Source organism: Centrocercus urophasianus, unplaced genomic scaffold (assembly GCF_019232065.1).
Source record: "Centrocercus urophasianus isolate 14NV4802_14NV808 unplaced genomic scaffold, USGS_Curo_1.0 seq_28, whole genome shotgun sequence".
Classification (NCBI taxonomy): Eukaryota; Metazoa; Chordata; class Aves; order Galliformes; family Phasianidae; genus Centrocercus; species Centrocercus urophasianus.
In genome coordinates, this window is record NW_024884844.1 from 3,958,704 (window position 1) to 3,976,671 (window position 17,968).

Sequence of the window (17,968 nt, forward strand, 5' to 3'; positions counted from 1 at the left end):
TATGGGTATACAAACGTCCAAACTGCTTCTGTTGGGGAAAATGTAAGATCCTCAGCACATGTACTGAGGAAGCAAAACTGACATCCCAAAAAGATGCTTTGTCCATAAACTTTGAAAAGGTGTCTGTGACATGATGCCAGAAGATGTGAATCCTTGTCCCCCTGAGGATGGTGGGGACAGAATGAGGTTCACCAGTTCCTGCAGCCTAAAAGACAGATCTTTCTCTAAAGCAGAAGTCTCTGCTTTCTAAAGCTGTTACTCTTTTCTCCTCATGTTTGTCGTTCTTTTTTCCCCAGGCTTTCCCACCAGCATGCTTACTCCTGAAGTGGATTTTCTCTCCTTCTTTGGGTCCTGATCTCACGGGGAAATCTTAATCAAGCACTGTCTTTCTGGGCGCCTTTTGATCTCAAATGATGATACAGACTGACAATTTCTTCCCCCCCTTTTTTTTCCTGATAAGTTACAAGTAAGATTCATACTAAATTCCTGCTAATGGTTCTTTATGAGTTGTGATGAATTAAGGGAGTAATCTAACTTTCTTCTTTTTTTTCCCCTTTATCCCAGAAGGATCTCTCTCCCTTGTGTCCTCCTTACACCAACGAGATCAGATGGAAGGAGTCTTGAAAAGTAATCTTAGTTTTGTCAGTCATGAATTCTGAGAGGCATAAAAGTATTGTACAGCCTTAAGGAGGCCAGTTTGGAACAAATAATGACTTCCTTGGCTTGTAGCCTGCTCCCAAGTACCATGTGTTATGACAGCATTTTGTCAGGTTAATGGAAAAACACCGCACGGCTGATCTCTAGGGCTGCCCAGGAAGATGTGTGCATGTGATACTGAAAGACCTGCAGCTTCCCAGGAGAGAGACCATCCAGGTTCAGAAAGGTACTTGAGGATTATGGAAACTTACTGCCTTGTTAATGTGCTGGCACTGCTCACCCTTCCTGTGCAAGCTCACCCCACAGCAAGAGTGTTCGCAGGGCCGAAGAGACCGCTCAGTGCTGTGCTCCCTTCAACACCTGTAATTTAAAAGCAGGCAAGCAGCTGAGCACACACTGGATACATAAAAGATAACATTCAAAACACAGCTGTCTAGTGGGGCATGTTCCACAATCAGTCTGTCCCTAACCGTAGCAGATGTCCCAGACTCAAGAGCTTGTACTGTTCCCTTGTTTTAGGACAGGGCTCCAGCACCAAGTACACGTTCTGTTTGTAACAACACATGGCAATTATTTATGGGCTTTCTTTGGAGAGTGTGCCTGGTGCAGAGGAAATAGCCAGGCAGGCTGCTGCAAATACTGCCTATTTCCTATCATACTTAGAAGAACCCAGAACCTGAAAAACAGAATGATCATCCAGATGCAACATTGATAGTGAAAGTTAGACCTTTTCCATTTCCTTACTGTTCCCTAATCTTTTGGAGCAGCCAAGGGGACCAGCGATAGCTTGATTTAAATACATGACTGCACCAACAGTTCACCTCTGGTTTTGAGTGTGAATTGGAGTGAACTGGAAAAACACTGGGAAGTAATTGGCATCTCAGGACACAGCAGCAGGTCTGTGTGGCTGTGAAAGCCACTTGCCATTTGGATAATATATTACACTTACTGCCCTTCTGTCTTCTCTTAACACAACTGCCACGGGAGGTAATGAAGAGAAGGACGCTGCGTTGCTCTGATCGTGGAAGGGAGAATGAAGGTGCAACAAGCTGTTGTTTTTTGCATGGTATGAGAATGAGGCTCAAAGGCGGTTCGATGAGGATCTGTCATGAGAGCATCGCAGAAGTCTTCATCCAGCAGCTGCTCTGCTTCTGTGTCAATTTATTTGAAAAACAAACAACAAATTAAAATAAATGCCTCATGCTATTCACTGGCTGCTCAGTGCATGTTTTGGGGAACAAACAATTTGTTGTCTAACAGCTAGAAATAGCTGGAGGGAATGCCAGCTCACTTGTGCTGCTGCCCTGACAGGCATTTTGCCAGCTATGGCTCACTGCAGCCTGCTGCCACCCTCATCTTGGATACATGTTTGCAGTGTCTCCAGAGGATGCAAATACTCCTATTTTCTCATGGACAAAACAAAGCGCTAAAGAAAAAATGCAGCCAACAAGCATGTTTCACTGCTGGTGTCTTTTTCAGCACCCAGAGCAGAACAAGGAGCCCCAGCAGCTGCAGAGGAGGGACAAACCTGGATACACTGTGGAGGCCTACTTAAGGGTTGGGTCAGTGGGGACCTTACAGGGTCAGAGCCTACCCACCCTTGCAGAGACAGCCCTGTCTGCCTTTGTCTGTGGGCTAGCTGATGCTGATCTCTGGAGAGATACACAAATATGAAGTATCGTGTTGATGGCGAATAATGCTGACTGGCTTTGTCCTTACCTTGGGGATCTGAATGAACGTTTAAGGACTGTTCTCTGAGATTCACCAACCAAAATTCAAGCTCCTTTAATTTATCCTCTCGGGCTGTAACATGGCCTTTGTCGTGTTAGTCACAGCGTGACATTTTGCTGACGGTGTAATCGTAGGGCCACAGTCAGTGGTAATGTCAGGCTGAAAAGGTTAGGGCCTTTTTGCCTTTTACCATTGTTCCTCTTCAAGTAATTTCTCTGCCGAGGAACTGAGAGAGGCTGGACCTTACAGGGGAGCTTTGTGGTCCCAGTTTCAGCTCTCATTTCTCACATACTGGGGCCTGACCTGCCCAGGCACAAGGTTTTGTGCCAGTTATCGTTTCTTAGGGCAGCAGGGCTGCACTGTTCTCCCAGTCCCATTAGGACTACCCCTGAATTCCGTTCAGGAGACACAGGCAATCGTTCACTCAAATGCCACTCACATCAAATGAAATGTCTACTCCAGAAAACCCAAACATTTCTTTTTAAAAATACCCACCTAAAGTCATTGAAACATAATTAATTATTAAAACCTTTTATGTTTTCTCTACAGGATGATGTAAAGTGTTCCTTTCAGTTAAATTTTGAAATACACTAGATTACATCATTTAAATAATTGCATTTTAAGTTCACTATTAGTGGTAGCAGAGCCATATTTACATACAGTTCTGAAATATTTGAGATGCACTGTAACGTCTCAGTCTCTGAGTCCTTTAAATACAGACTTCCACTGGGGGGATACTGCTCTTCCAACGCTCTTTACATGTATTTGGGGTGCACACGGGAGAGAGCAAGAACCCCTTTTATCATCTGACCTTTTTCATGTGCTGTGGGCATGCAGCTGGATCAGAGTAAATTGACTCCTACTTGACTCGGATTAAATATGAAAGACCTTTTAAAACAAGTACTGTGACTGAAGATACAATTGAAAAATGAAATACAGTCCTCAGGAGTAGCAATGGAAAATATTTTCTCCGACTTTCCTCCTCTTCTGCATAATACTGCACCGAATGTTGACCCTGACTTTACCTATAATGAAATATAGTCAGTGGTAGAAACCTCTCTCATGTTATCAAGACTGGCTTTCAACAGAATTCATGCAAATGCAAGCATCATACGTCATTCTCCCACAGTGCAATATTAACAAGTTAAACTCATTATTTTCCTCCAGAGGTGTGCTCCTCAGCAGGCCCCTCTGTGTATGTACATCAGCCACAAACAGGCTCTGAGTCCTGAGGCTGGAGACCACGATCAGGCTGTAACCTTGGTTCCGGTGCCACTCAGTAAGCAGTTCATGCATCAGACTCCTTTCCGTGTTGTCCACGAAGCAGAGCAAATTCAAGCCACCCAGGCTCTCAGGGTCCTCGCACGTGGCTCTGGCCAAGCCCAGTGTCACTGCGTGCTGCCCACACGGGTCTCAGGGCCTGGTGTGAGGCGTGCTGATCATGATGTTGGGCAGTGCGTTCCGACGCTTCTTCCAGGAGCCCAACTCCCGCGAGTACCGCCGGATCTGCCGGAACCAGTGGTGAGTCCGTGCCCGGTCGCTGTCACGGAACACAAACGCCTCCCTCCTGATTTCAATGAGTTCAAAAGTGTCGTCACAGTCAGGATCAGTGGAGACAATGCAATTACTCAGCCTCAAGGGCTCCCTGAGCAAATGGAACTTCCCATTATTTTTGTCCCTGATGAGTACCAGCACGGCATCCTTCACAGGCCCGGGCTCAGCTGACTCCAGGCTGGACTCAGACACACGTTTCATATTCACCAGGAGGAGGACCTGCATGTTCTGAAACTTCAGCGTCTTACTGCCTTTCTTTACCCACTGGCCGTCAGGGGGCTGGGCCAGCTGCAGAGACCCCTCCATGACAAATCGTGTTTCCTCCCGCAGCCATCCCACAGTTTTGAGGGCAGTTTCTCTCATTTCAATGTTGATGACTTCCCTCTTCTTCTTGCTGTCTTGGCGAAAGGAGCGGAGGGTCCACGTGTTTCCTTCCTGCTTGGTTTTCATGTTGATGTGCTCCAGGTGGGACTCGATGCGGCTCTTGGCCTCCCGCAGGCTGCTGTGATCTGGGTGGTACTCAGTGGTGGCCTTGATGATTCTGCTGAGCAGCAGTGGGTACTTTGTGACCCTTTGCAAGGGGGCCATCAGAAAGGACCTCAAGTTCATCCGTCGCAGTGCTGTGTTGTCATTCTGGGACACGTTGAGGAATATTCTGCAGGGATTTAAGAAGAAGGAATGAAATGGTGGCTGTTTTGTCAGCAGATGCTGCAATCCGAAATGCAAAGGAGCAGCGAGATGCTGACAGCTGCTGAGTGCTGCTCTGGTTTTAGCAGCCTTGTGAGTTCTGTCTTTTCAAAAATTAAAAATGCCTGCAGCCACGCTCAGCTGCAGAACTATGACAAGGGGCCTGGTATGCTAGAATGTAGTATCTTAGCAGTCATCTGTTAATCACTGTAAAACAGTGAGGGTGTGATCTTTCTCTGGTACACACTGACATTGGCCCAAGGCAGATACATCAGCTTATATCAGGTTACATAAATTTGTAGGTTCTTTCATCATTCGATTGCAAAGCTCTCTAAACAAGAATTTGGTTCTGTCATCATTTTATAGCTGTTGCAGTGGACACAGAGAAATGACTCACCCCGCAGGCTGGGGCTAGAAATGGGAAACATTCAAGTCATGCATACTTCACTCAGTGATTTTTCCCAGTGGAAATCCAAACCACTGGTGCTCTGGTGCAGGGACTGAGAATGTTCTTAGCTGGGTGTTGGTTAGTGAAAGCTAAGCTCTGTGGTCAGTGGGCAAACACTGGTACCACAAAATACCATACACAGACGGACACCAACAGGCTGCTTCACTGTGCATACTGAGGACTGAACATATTCTGAAGCATAAAGTAAGCTCCTCACCCCAAGACATTGCAGTTTATCCCAAATGAACATTAGCATCAAAACTCTGATCTAGTTGAGCTGACAAAGGCTTTGCCCTCAGCCTGGTGCCCTCTTCTCACCTGAGCAACTCTTTCTCCTTTTCCAGAGCATTGAGCATGTTCACAGAGGAGGACTGCTGAAGACAGTAGGTCTGAAAGGCTGGCAACATGTTGACGAACTCTAGAAATATTTCGCCGATGCACACGGTCATCAGGTCATCGTCCCCCTGCAAGCATGCAATACAGCCCCTGCTGGGTTAGCTCAGGAGAAGCACAAGCACAGAGCCTGCATTCAGTCCTATCACTACAAACCTGCTGTAGGATCTGGTGAGCAAACAACTGGGCTCACCCTGTTGGAGGAAAGGCAGTCCCTGCATGTCGGAGAGCAAGTGGCACATGGGGAGGTGAAGGGAAGCTGCTGTAACTGCGTGCTCTTCTACATGTAAAGAAATGTCTTCTCTGCCTCTGTGGGCTCAGCCAGCTCAACAGACCAGGGCCTAAAGGCCAGAGTCAGCCTTCTAGTCAGGAGGGCTTTAAGGGGCCTTCTTGCTGGCAGGTCTGCCATAAGACAAATGCAGCAGTGCATAAATTAACAGAGAAAGTTTAGGCTCAAATGGGCAGGGAGGCATGTAACTCAGGGAACAGACATGGCAGTTAGCAACTTCCGCATTTGCTCTGAGCAGCTGGGCTGGCTGGGAAGCAGGATCTCCATCAGTTGCACTCCTACTGGCTACTTTGATGCTTAATTGAAAAATAAATTTCATAGTAAATTGCTCTTTGATTTCCAGACTAATCAGAAATATAAGCATCTTGTGCCACATGCTTTTATCTTTGTCTAGGTGCATGCCGATACGCTCTGCAATTACTACTCATTTCAGCAGCAAGAGAGGGAGCAATTCTCTGCTGGCAGCTTTTTGATGCAGTACTGAGCTCTAACTGCAAAGGGCAACATGGAGGAGAAACAGGGAAATCCACAGCTCTGTAGAAGCCATTGTCTCGAGAAATTATGCACAGAGGACAACTGCAGTGCATATCTGACTACAGTGTGCCAGGTGCGTGAGAGAGGCTGTCAGTTTCTGAGACACGTCGCTCAGTTTGATGTGCAGGGTTTCAGAGAAGGAGAAGAAGGATGTGTTTCCTAGAGAACAAATGTCCTGGTGAAACTGACAAAGCAATGAGTGGGGCTTGGTTCCTCAAAGAAAGGATGGTGTGAAGCTGTTTATTTGTCCTCTACAGCATCTGCTCTTCTAGCAACTTATTTATACTTCTCTGCCCTCTACCCACTACACTGATGGGATAGGAGAATTCTTTGTGCAAAGCAGAGTGAATCAGTAGAAGCAACTGGTATGCAAAGCTGTAAGTAGGTACAAGTTGTTATCAGAGCAGGGAGCAGCCTGTGCTGTCTGGCCCTGCAACCAGCCTAGAGGCAAGCTGCAATAAACTGCAACCTCACACCAGCTCAGGATTGGGTGAGCACATGGCCTGCAAGCTCGGTCCTCTTATGCTGGCCAGACCAAACTGAGCTCTGTGACCCTGTGGTCACACTCTTAAAAGTGTTCAATCTATCTGGCTTAAAGCTAACTATCGTAATGGGGCAATTAGGTCCTTAATGGGATAAATGGCTGACGACCTGCTGGGCAGCCCGGTCTGGTGGTTGGCAACCCTGCACATAGCAGGGGGTTGAAACTCGATGATCATTGTGGTCCTTTTCAACCCAGGCCATTCTATGATTCTATGATTACCATAGCAGTGAGGCCAGCAGCTGTGATTTGGCACAGATCTCCTGCAATCACTGGTTTACAATAACTGAGGGAGCAACGGACTAGGGAGATGACCAGAACCCATGATCCTACCTCCCAGTCCCCCTACTCCAGCTGTGCTGCCTCACTAACACAAAACCTATTCCTGTCTGCCCAGTTCAGCGCACAGGCATCATACCTGATCAAAGGCCTGATCGATCTCTTCCTGAAGTATTTCCAGGAAGCTTTCATTGAGATCAATGAGCTCCTGAATATTGCTGAAGATGCCAAGGAGCTGCTCCTGACTCAGCAGCCCAGCTGCCTGCATGGGGAGATAGAACTCCTCTTTGATGATGCGCAGGTCCTCCCCATAGCTGGCCTCCGTGTTGACGAACTCCAGCACGGATTCCTTGCGCTCCGTCCTGCGCTTGCGGCACTTCTCACAGAGGTCAGCCCGCCTCTGATTGCAGTTCTGCATATCTGTCTCTACTGGGAGGTCCCTTTCTCCACAGTCGGTACAGGGCCGGTGGGCTTCCCAGGCCTGCAGGGAGCTCAGTGTTTCGGATGCCCTGTTCCTCCACTTCCTGCCTGACATCTGGCTAATGCCACTGTCTGCCCTCTCCACCTCTGCAGACTTGGTCCGGGTGGCCTCACTGGGATCCAGGTCATCACGGACATCGTTCACACCCACGATGCCACTGTCGGTGCTCAGGCTGCTGATGTTGCTCCAGTGATGTCTGGAACGGAGGGAGCCACGTGGGGCACGGCGAGTCTCGTCAAAGCTGCTGCCATGACCAAGGTTGGCTTTTGCTACCACTGGATCTGAGAACAGACACAAATCATTACAGGCACTGTCAGCTGAACAGAGCTCACCTGGGGAACTCAAATTGGCACAGCCACCCCGGTGGGGAGATCTGATGAAAGCAGAGCTGTTGGCTGTCTACCCTCCTGTTGTGCTGCTGGAAAGTTAGGGAGTGGGGATCAGAAGTAATTGGCTCCCAGGTGAAGCCTGTCTTCCCTGCACTGCCTCTACCTGTGAACTTGTTTGGCCTCTCTCTCCAGTGCCATCTGCCAGACAGGGACAGAGACACAGCAGGATAGATCCTGATTTCTTGCATATCAAGGTTAAATCTGGAATGCTTCCCTCCCCCAGGTCAGTAGAGTTGCACCGTATTTACACTAGAATAGCAGGTCTGAGCATCTGGCCCACCACAGAGTGCAGACTGCGTGTACCGTAGTCTCGCTCCTGCCGGCGTTTCTGTGCATGCTGCCGTGCTGCCGCTGCAATCTTCAGCTCCAGCTGCTTCCTCTTCACTGAGTCTGTTGGCATGGGGTCACTGAAATGCGGCCGCAGTCGGCACTCCCTCTGGGCCTTGGCACCATCCGTGCTCTCATGGACGATGTCAGAGCTGGATCGGCGGCAGCTGGGACTGGAGGTCTGCAAGAAAGGCAAACGGGGTTGGAGCAAGGCAGCGGTCAAAGCAATGCCTGGTTTGCAGCCACTGGATTTCAGATGCCAAAGGAGGAAAAAGGCAATTCATTAGCAGTGTGGTTTGAAATGCAGCTCTTCAACACAATCAGTTTGGGATGTTCTATGATTGTATAATCACAAAACCCAGGTCCCTCTGTCTTGCTTGGTTCCAACAGCAAGAACTCCTCTCCCCTGTGGCTCTGTAGCTGTCAGTACAGTGGCTCAGTGGTGGCTGGGCCACAGCTGTCGAATAAGCATGGAGAAGTGAACAACATAGCCCTGGCTAAGGCTCTAAAAGTGGCAACTGCACCAGTCCTCCAGGGATCTAACTTTGCTTCTGTCAGATCTGTGAATATTTCAGAGCTGCTGGCCCAGGCCTTTAAGCCTCACCTACATTAATGGATTGACAAATGGGGACAAGAGAAGGACCTGGCTGATCTCCCGGGCAGTGCAGCAATGAAGGGGTGGCGGCATGGTGAAAGCCACAGGGGGATTATTGCTGAGCTCCCTTCAGAGGCAGATAGACAAGGGCATACAGCTGGCTCCCATTTCCTTAAGTGTAATAAAATAGGCACTAGAAGTCCTTCTGATAAATTGATCATGGGAGTTGATATGATCTCAGATGCCAAGCTGCCCAGCTTCTGCAACAAAGGGATCTTTCAGCACTTCCGACAAGAAAAAGTCCAAAACAAACATACAGAATGAGAGGTGAATTCCTCTTCCTTACATTCCCTGCAGGTTGAGTATCACTCGATTTCTCATTGCTTGTTTTATCCTCCCAGCTCTCTGTTGCCATGGACATTGCTGTGGCTTGCTGGCTGTCCTCTGGAGGTGGGCGATCGTCTTCCTTCAGATCACACTGTCCCTCAGAGGGGGACTTGGCAGCAGTCTCAGCATTGCAGCTGCAGGGAAAGAAGCAAATTCAGATGAACATCACGCCTGCAACTTACCTGCCATTCCTGACCCAGATGAGACCGAGCAGAAAGCCACAGTCTGATCAGCCCAGCCACAACAGTTCATGGAAAGTTCAGGCAGGAATCTAGTCTTGTTGGCATAGATTTCTGTGTCTGTGTTTCAGGGGCTCTAAATACAGCTCTGTTATAGCAGTGCAAATGGGTAATTGCACTCATACCAGCATCAGCCTGGGATATCAAGTCTCAGGTGTTCACAGCACTATTTTGTGTTCATAAAGCGTGAGGTTTACCCACTGGGACCAGAAAAACCTCCTTCTAAGTAGGCTATATCCATTTTTCCAGCTATTTAAAAAGATGCTGTCAACAGAGAAGCTGTATTGCTCACGTGGAAGAAAATCAACTGCAAGAAGTCACAATACTTTGAAGAGATTAAAGGATTAAAGGAGCTCTCCCTCTGTTCTTCATCTCATATGATCCCAAACTCACAGAAACCACTGGAAAGATTCCCTCTGCTTTCAGGGAGCTCGTGATCAGCACCTTCGGTGCTCTGAGGAGCCCTGAAACAACCGGCAGCCTGCGAGTCTCACTTGGCAATTCTGGGGCGCTCTTAGTCACAGCTGCCTGCTGGTAACAAGGGCCTGGCTGATACAGGCAGCCTGTTCCAACCCCACGCTCCTCTCCTTGTAGATAACACCCCTCCATACAGACATGGCCTGGTGCAAAACCACTGACTTGACACAGTAGTTGACAGGCTGCAGTTTGTGACACAACCTGTAACCTTTTTTTTTTTAACAGGCTCTAAGACACTTTTCTTGCATGCATAATGAAGCCTGCTTGGAATAATTTTTTTTTTTGTTTTCATTTTGGGGTTACTTAGGGCTTGGACTCTGTTAAGAAGGGTTGTCAGGACAGAATATGGATGTTTGTGCATAGTGGAAGCCAGTGTCTGGAAATATTTAAGGTTATGAATGTACTTTATGCTTAACAAACATCTTCTATGATAAAATCTGCTTCTTTTTAAATGCTTCACTTGTGAACTGATGCTGGTAGGTCATACTGCTAATGCACAATTCCAACACTGCCAGCTACAAGCAAACACATGAGACAGATGGGCATTTTCTTTACGATGAATGACAGTTGGCTCTGACAACAAACCATCAGCCAATACTGAAATCACTGAAGAGGGAACAAATCTCCCAGAACACAAACTGGCTCTTGTTGTCAGGCCAAAAAAGTTGGCCTGCAACTTTGCAGCTGATGCTTGTTCATCTTCCTCCATCAGTGCTTCCAGCTCCCAGCTGACACCACCAGATTTACCAAATTAAAAAGAGTTGAGCTGTGGGTGTGCAGCAGTGGCACAGTGTAACGGCAGACTCCTGGCTTTTGCTTTTGCTGTGCTAATGCCCTGCTCTGTGGATTTGGAAGTGCCATTTCGGCCCTCCTGGCCTGTAGGAAGGAGAGGCCAAAACCCACACTGCCCTGGAGCAGTCTGTGTATCTGTGTTAGAACACTACAGGCACACAGTAGTGCTGTGGTCCCCTGGTACTGGCCTGGTCCTGTCTCTTTCCTCTCTCCTGTCCCCAGCCATGTGGCAGTATCACTCCTTCAGCACTGTATGTGGCCATGATCTGGATTCTAGAATAATTCTTTGAAACCACCTGTGTTTGAAATATATCCTACCTCATATTCCCATCCAGAACATCTCGATGATATTTCACTGATTTGGGTAAAATACCAAGAGCTGAGCAGGGCACACCTGAAGGAGGGATGTCAGAGGTTGGGGGTATAAGAAACTCTTGATGAGGATCTGCCACAGCCAAAAAACAAGTTTCCAAAACTTGTTCCTGCTCAGAATAGCTATATATACAAAAGGAAAGGAGTATGCTGAGGCACGCAGAGGCAACGGGGTGTATCTGAGCTTAGTAGCAAAACTGGAATATTATCTTCTCTTGATCGTGACACCTTCAACCATTTACACTGCGCTCTCAGGAAGAAGCTGCACTTTCCTTTGTAATTTTTACAGCAGTTTGGTGAGCTGCAGCCCAAGCTAGATGTTGCTTCTTTCCTATCCCTGCTCTCAGCCCTCCCATCCCTTTCCTGTACGTTTCCTCCTGCAGCTGTACCTCCCCAGCTGGACCATCACTGCTGCCAGCTTTCCTCTTTACAGACTGCAATAATCTCTGCTGATTCACGCTGTAAGACTGAGCTGAACATGCTGCTTTTTCACACTGCTCACATCACCTGGACAGTGGTGTAAACTGAGTTTAGAGAATCCTTTCTTTTACACCCCTGGGATTGTTAATCTTCTCATTTTTTTCTCCTTTCACGATGTTCTCCCAACACCTTACCATGCTCCCTGTGTACTGTTCCTTCCTTGTGCTCTGCCCTCCTAAGAGAGGGAGGGAGCTCAGCCAGGTGCAGCTAACCAATGGCTGTAAGCACGATGGCGTGGCTCATGAGGATCTAGCTGCCAGGGCTCTGAAATTGGCATTCTGAAACTTTTTTGCCTCCTGTCCCTTGCAATAGCTTAAGAATAGTTGTATACACGTTGTATTGAACCCTCTGGGCTCTCTGGCATGTTTCCTTTTTGCACATCCTTATTCCAAGGTTCAGAAAGTGGACAATCTATAGAAATGCCTACAGAATTTCTGCCTAGATCTCAACACCTCCTCCCATCTAGGACTACAACCTAAGTCAAAGGCATCCAGTGACCCAGGAAAGGATGAAAGCTGCTACAATTCCTAAGTTGAAAATCAAACATTCTCTGCTAAAACATTCAGCCAATTAAATGAGTCTTTAACAAAAATGTATAAATTAACAGGAACTTACTTACCAGACACTTACCAGACAAAGCTGATCTGCAAAACTGTAGCACTTACCATCAGAAAGAGAAAAACCATCACAAAACCATCAGAAAGAGAAAAGAATTTTAGCTGTCTTATTCTGTAACGTTCCATCACAACATCTCTGTCAAAGGCTTGCTGAGCCCTATATCTGAAAATGGGACCAAATCCCCAGCTTTCAGCATCTTTCATGTAAGACTTCGGAAAAAATGTAGCCCAATCATCACAATATAGGACGCAAAGGACAAGAAGTCTCCTACCTCTGCAGTGAGAATCAGCTTAGGTTATAAACGAATATTCAGCTCTTTAAGTCTCAGGTGAAAATGATGGAAAATGGAGACTTTTCCAGCCAAAGGAAACTAGTGTTTCCCACTAAACACTACCTTGGCAATGCCAACAGATGAGTTCCCTCCTGCTATCCTGAACAAATAACAGCCTTTACCACTAACTGTTGTTACTATCTAAAATGAACAGGTCAGAGTTGTTCACTGACATGAAACAATCTTTCTAATACTGCCATTCACATTTTCAGATGAATTCCCATTCTGGTGATTACAAAATCATATCATGTATTTTAACAAACCCAACTAGGGAGACTGAATACGCTCACAGAGACAAAGGCTACCAGGATATTAAAAGCACAGAAACTGCCCTGAAATCATAAGAGCCCTGAGCAGAAAGTATTTGGAAGCAGAGAGGCCACGTGCACTACCCAGTTCCTGTATACCTTGCTATGCATGCACCTGAGGCTCTGGATACTTAGTCAACCTTTGATCTGCCCAGACAGCTGTTCTTATGCTGTTACTCATAGCTTGTGCCATTCTGTGTATTTCATTTCACATCAAAGATAAAAATAGCCTACTCAATGAAAATGGTTGCACACCACAGCTTTTTTTGGTCTATTTCCTCATCAGGCTTTCATACTCCAGCACAAAGGCTAAGCTGGACAGCTGAAGGAAGCTTTGGATTACGGAGTTGCCAAAGTATCTCTGCTCATCACTCTGGTTCCGTTTACAGGAGCAGCTACAGCTCCATAGAGGCTATTTCAGATGACTCTCATTCCTGTGCAGAAGTCACCATCATCTCTAACACTGAAGAGTCCAGTCTCAGAGCTCTAGCATTCCACAGATACAAATCCAGTGTTCAAGGCTGATGCCCAGGCATTTCAACACTGCATCTGCAGATGCTGGAAGCAGCCAGGAAGCCAGTCAAATGTAATTCTTGGCAAAGCCAGTCCAGAAGCCAGACTTATGAAACAAGCCACTCCACCAGCACTCCTTCTCTTCCCATCAGCCTGCACTCACAGTGACACTGCCCGGTGTTCCTAACTTCCAGAACTTTGCTGATTCCTGCTGTGCCACTTGCCCTGCACGGGAAAATTTCCATTTCTTTGGGAGGAAGGAAGGTAGCAGGATTGCAGCGTCCAAAACCAGGACAGAGAAAGCAGTTCTTGTGAGCATCTTACCCAGAGAGAGGAATAAAGCAACTGAGAAGGAGGAAGGTTTTACACAATTATTTTGCTCACAGTGCTGGTGTTGGCAGAGGGACAGTAGGTACTTTCACTTGCTGGCTCTGCTGATCTCTGGAGGGTTGTAAAAGACTCACAGAAGTCATCCTACTCTCAGTTGTTTGCCAGTTCACTACACAAAGACAGTAAGTGAAAGCCCTTTTTGTTGCACATCACACTACCTGAATTAATGTTCTGCAATGACAGGACAGACTTTACATCTTTTTTTCCAAAGGGATTGTGTGAATGTTTTTTCTCTCTCTGTTGTTCTATACTTTTAACAAATATTTCAGGGAAGAAAAAAAAAAAAAAAAAGGCCTGTCAATGATTTACTACAGAAATAAAATGAGTGGGAAATTGAGCACCAAAACTACTAATAACTGCCTGGACAGGATTAAGGGACTAAGGTGCACAAAATGAATTCTTTTTTATTCTTACCCCCAAACAAAGATGGATTTTAAGCTCAGTGGCTTAAAGATACATCAACACACTACTGAGACCTCAAGACAAAAGTTTCTGTCAGCAGCATATCTATGCTACAGGAGTTAAATGCACATATCAGGAGAGAGACCAGATAGCTAACAAAGGAACTACTTTCAGGTGACACCACAGAGCATGTTACCTTTTCTTAATAAGTTCCAGGGCTGAACCTATGAATTCATCCTTCATTTTTTGTAGCTTAGCTCCGTAGCTTGACAAGTCTGTGCCTTCTAACAGCAGCGATGGACAGCAAGAGGACTGGGCTTCAGAAGCCAGTGACTGCCCTGCAAGGTGGAGGACATCATTTAATTGTGTCGTCTCTCCTTTCTGCTGCTCACCACTGAAGATCTCCTGCCCAGCTCTGCGTATTGCTACTGCCTGCAAAGGTGATCGTGGAATAGGGCTAGAGCAAATGGGGACTGGGGATATATCCAGGCTGGAGATCTGGACAGTTCTGTCCTTAACTTCAGAGCTGCTTAGCCTGAAGCCATCCCACGTGAGTGGATATTGCGAAAACCCAGCAGAGGTGTGGTTTTCTTGGAACACATCATCATCATCCTCTGCTGTGATGGCAGCTTCATTCACAGCTTTGGTTCCCAAACCTTCTGGACAGATGTTCCTATTGCTCTTCTCATCCAAGAGCTGGTTTGTAAGCAGCCCCTCACTCAAGCACTTTGTTGTCTCACTGCTGCCAGCAGATGAATTTGCCTCCTTACTTATCATTTGCTTGAATTCCTCAAAGGTGGGTATGTACAGCCTCCCTTTGCAATGGTTTTTCCTGCTCTGCCCCAGTGTTTCTTTGACATCTATTTCCCCACTGAGTCGTTCCAGGGATTCTGCAGTTCTGGATTTCTCCATCTCATGGCTTTCCTCAGCATGCTGGAAGGGCAAGCTAGGGGAGCTATTCTGCCTGTGGAGCCGAAGCCTCCTCTGAGCCTCCTGTTTGATGTCTTCTGGACTGATGATCCTGTGTGCGACACAGAGTCTCTGTCTCCCTGTGAGGCCACGTCTTAGGGCAGCATGTTCCACCAAAACTGTGCAGCAGCTGACAGCACAACCATTCTTGTACTGCTGGCACATCTGGCATTCAGAAAACTCCTGTGCTGCCAGGTCAGTCAGGACTGCCTGTGGACGCACTGGCTTGCTGGGCTCTGCCACTTTACTGCTGTGCAGCCTCAGCTTCTCCTTCAGCTCTTTTTTGGCATCCTCGCGTAGGGCTCTGTCCTCTGCAGAAGGGAAGAGCCACTGAGGCACTTTGACATAGGGAGGGAGGAGCACATTCTGTGCTGACTGTGATGTCTGTTTAGGACGGATAGAAAGATTTCTCAAGGAGTCCAACGTGCTCCGTACAGGGGCCACATCCACACAGCCTTCTGACCACTGACGGGTGCCTCTATAGCGAAAGATGATCTCGTTATCCAGGCTCCGGCAGTGAGAATACAGCCCAGAGTCAGCAACTGTTGCCCAGTGAAGGTTCTCCACGCTCCGATACATCCGCTTCTCCACAGGATTGGCCAAAAGCGCCTTGCCTGTGTGGCGAGAGTGTAGAGTGTGGAAGTCCCCAGAAAAAATAGGAGTGTCTAAGTTCTTTAGTGGATGCATGCTGCTAACTGAAAACTCCTTTAAGCCATGTTGCGCACAGAGCTGATTATTTTGGCAGCTCAAGATCACCCGGCAGTGTTCCTGTCTCTCATCAACATTGATGTATGTCATAGCAAATGCACATGGAGGCTCTAATACAGTGGCTTCTAAGGGGAGAGGAGGGAGCTGTGTTGTCTCTTAGATGGCAGTCAATGTCCACAGACAGCAAAGTGTGCTGCTGGGTACTCACATAAGTGGACTCTCACATGGGTTGAGTTGCCATGCGCAGAAGACCTGTGAATGGAAGGAAAGATGAGTTACTGAAGCAGCCTGGTGATGGCTCGCAGGATGCAATAGCAGGCCTGCTTCTAGGGAATGCAGAAGTTGAACACCAACAGCTTGGGTTGAAATAGCAGCATAACTAGGTGATGAACTGTAGGGCTTGGGGCAGGGAATTTTTTTCACCTCTAGCCAAGCCAGCAGAGACCTGACACTACCTGTTTTAATTTTGGAGAAGTTTATGCTACCCTCAGCAGCTCCCTCACAAAAACACTACTCATCTCTAGTGAGGAATACTTAGAAGTGCTTGTTGCAGTCCTAGCTTACTTGCACAGTAGCGCTAAGGAGGTGGAAGATTTACAAGGGAGCACAAGTTCATTTTCTCAAATGGGTTGCAGACAAAAATGTGAGAGCTGAGCAAGAGGGAAGGGGTGGGAAAGGATGGCATAATGGTGTGGTTTGCAGGAAGGCCCAGGCAGCAAGGTGGAAGAAGAAGACTCAGTGGTGGTGACTTGATTTACCCTTCACAGGTTAATGACTGTTAAGCAAGTCTTTCCAAAGCCTTTCTAGTGCAGAGATAGAGGTGCCTCACAAATGTACCCTCTGGAACACTCAGCAGCAGGCCTGAATGATCATCCCAAGTTACAGCTCAAAAAGAGAAATTGTGGTTTTCAAGATTGTTCCTACGTCCTGTGTTCAGCATCGTAAGCTCGGGGAACATAACTGATTAAATCACATGTTCAGAGCAATACAAAAAAATGAAAACTTAAAATTTCAGTTAAAGGCAGCAGGATGTAGCCTGAGATTTAAGTCATCCTTGGAAATGGAAGGAGCGATCTAAATCAGACCCACCCATTCCCTCCATTGGCAACCGGAGGCAGAGGGAATGAGAGGGTAAGGGCAACTAATGGAGAAACATCTAATTTCTCTTAGGGATTTGGATTTCATGTACTTGACAGCAGTCACATAAGACATCAGTGTCTGCTTGAGACCCACCCGTTCCCTCCATTGGCAACCAGAGGCAGAGGGAATGAGAGGGTAAGGGTCATACATAAAGAAAAATAAGATTAAGCAGGGGATATGAGCTTAGCTTGAGATTCATAAGGGCATCATAGAGCTGGGATGGTGGGGCAATAGTCTCTAGTAACAAGCTAAGCAAGAAGCTACCAGCTAGAATACCCAGAAAGAGGCCTTCTGCTAAAGCAAGATAGGATCATATAAGCTACATCCCAGGCTGCTTGCCTGTCATGAGGCTGGATTCTCTGCGCACTGCCAACTACTAGAGCAGCACAGGCACCTTGACCAGACGGGGAAAGTACAGACTCATTACTCCCTGAAGACTAAATCATCTGAGGCAGTTTATTGCCTGGAAGTCAATTTTACTAACCCTAGCAACTTAATTCATGCCTTGATTGAGAGTGGTTCAAACTGACATACTTTCCCCTTGTTTATAAAACTATCTCTAACATCATCCCAGAGAAAGAAGACAAAGTTGCTCCCGTGGATCACTGTGAAATGAAGAATATTATTACAGTCCTTCATAACTACTAAAAATAAAAATTAAAACTAGCTCTTAAGGTGTGGCTGTTCCCCAAGATGTCAAAGGCACTTCTCACCCAGTCTTCTCATGGTGGGGCTGGAGTTCCCCCTTCTTCACGGCTCTGGAGGAGCCCACAGGTGACAGCAGAGAAACGTGATCAGGACTTTCTGTGATCATAGGTTATAACATGATCTGTTAAGAAAGAGAGAATGAGATGACATGAGAGGCAGTCGCTGTGTAGGGGCTCCTGTGAGATGGTGTTGATGAGTGCTTTCTGCACTCTGCTTTCAGATTGAGTCG

At 47.0% G+C, this 17,968-nt stretch overlaps 1 protein-coding gene across 1 annotated transcript; it reads right to left on the minus strand.

Moving 5' to 3' along the window:
- Positions 1–2,940: 2,940 nt before the first annotated feature.
- LOC122164764 lies at positions 2,941–17,818 on the minus strand. Its single transcript, XM_042827017.1, has 7 exons — positions 17,745–17,818; positions 14,411–16,143; positions 9,252–9,426; positions 8,287–8,491; positions 7,253–7,875; positions 5,396–5,541; positions 2,941–4,597 (listed from the first exon to the last, which is right to left on the minus strand). Exons 2-7 carry the CDS (start codon positions 15,979–15,981, stop codon positions 3,802–3,804), a joined length of 3,516 nt encoding a protein of 1,171 aa, XP_042682951.1. The 5' UTR covers positions 15,982–16,143; positions 17,745–17,818; the 3' UTR covers positions 2,941–3,801.
- Between the last annotated feature and the right edge of the window lie 150 nt (positions 17,819–17,968).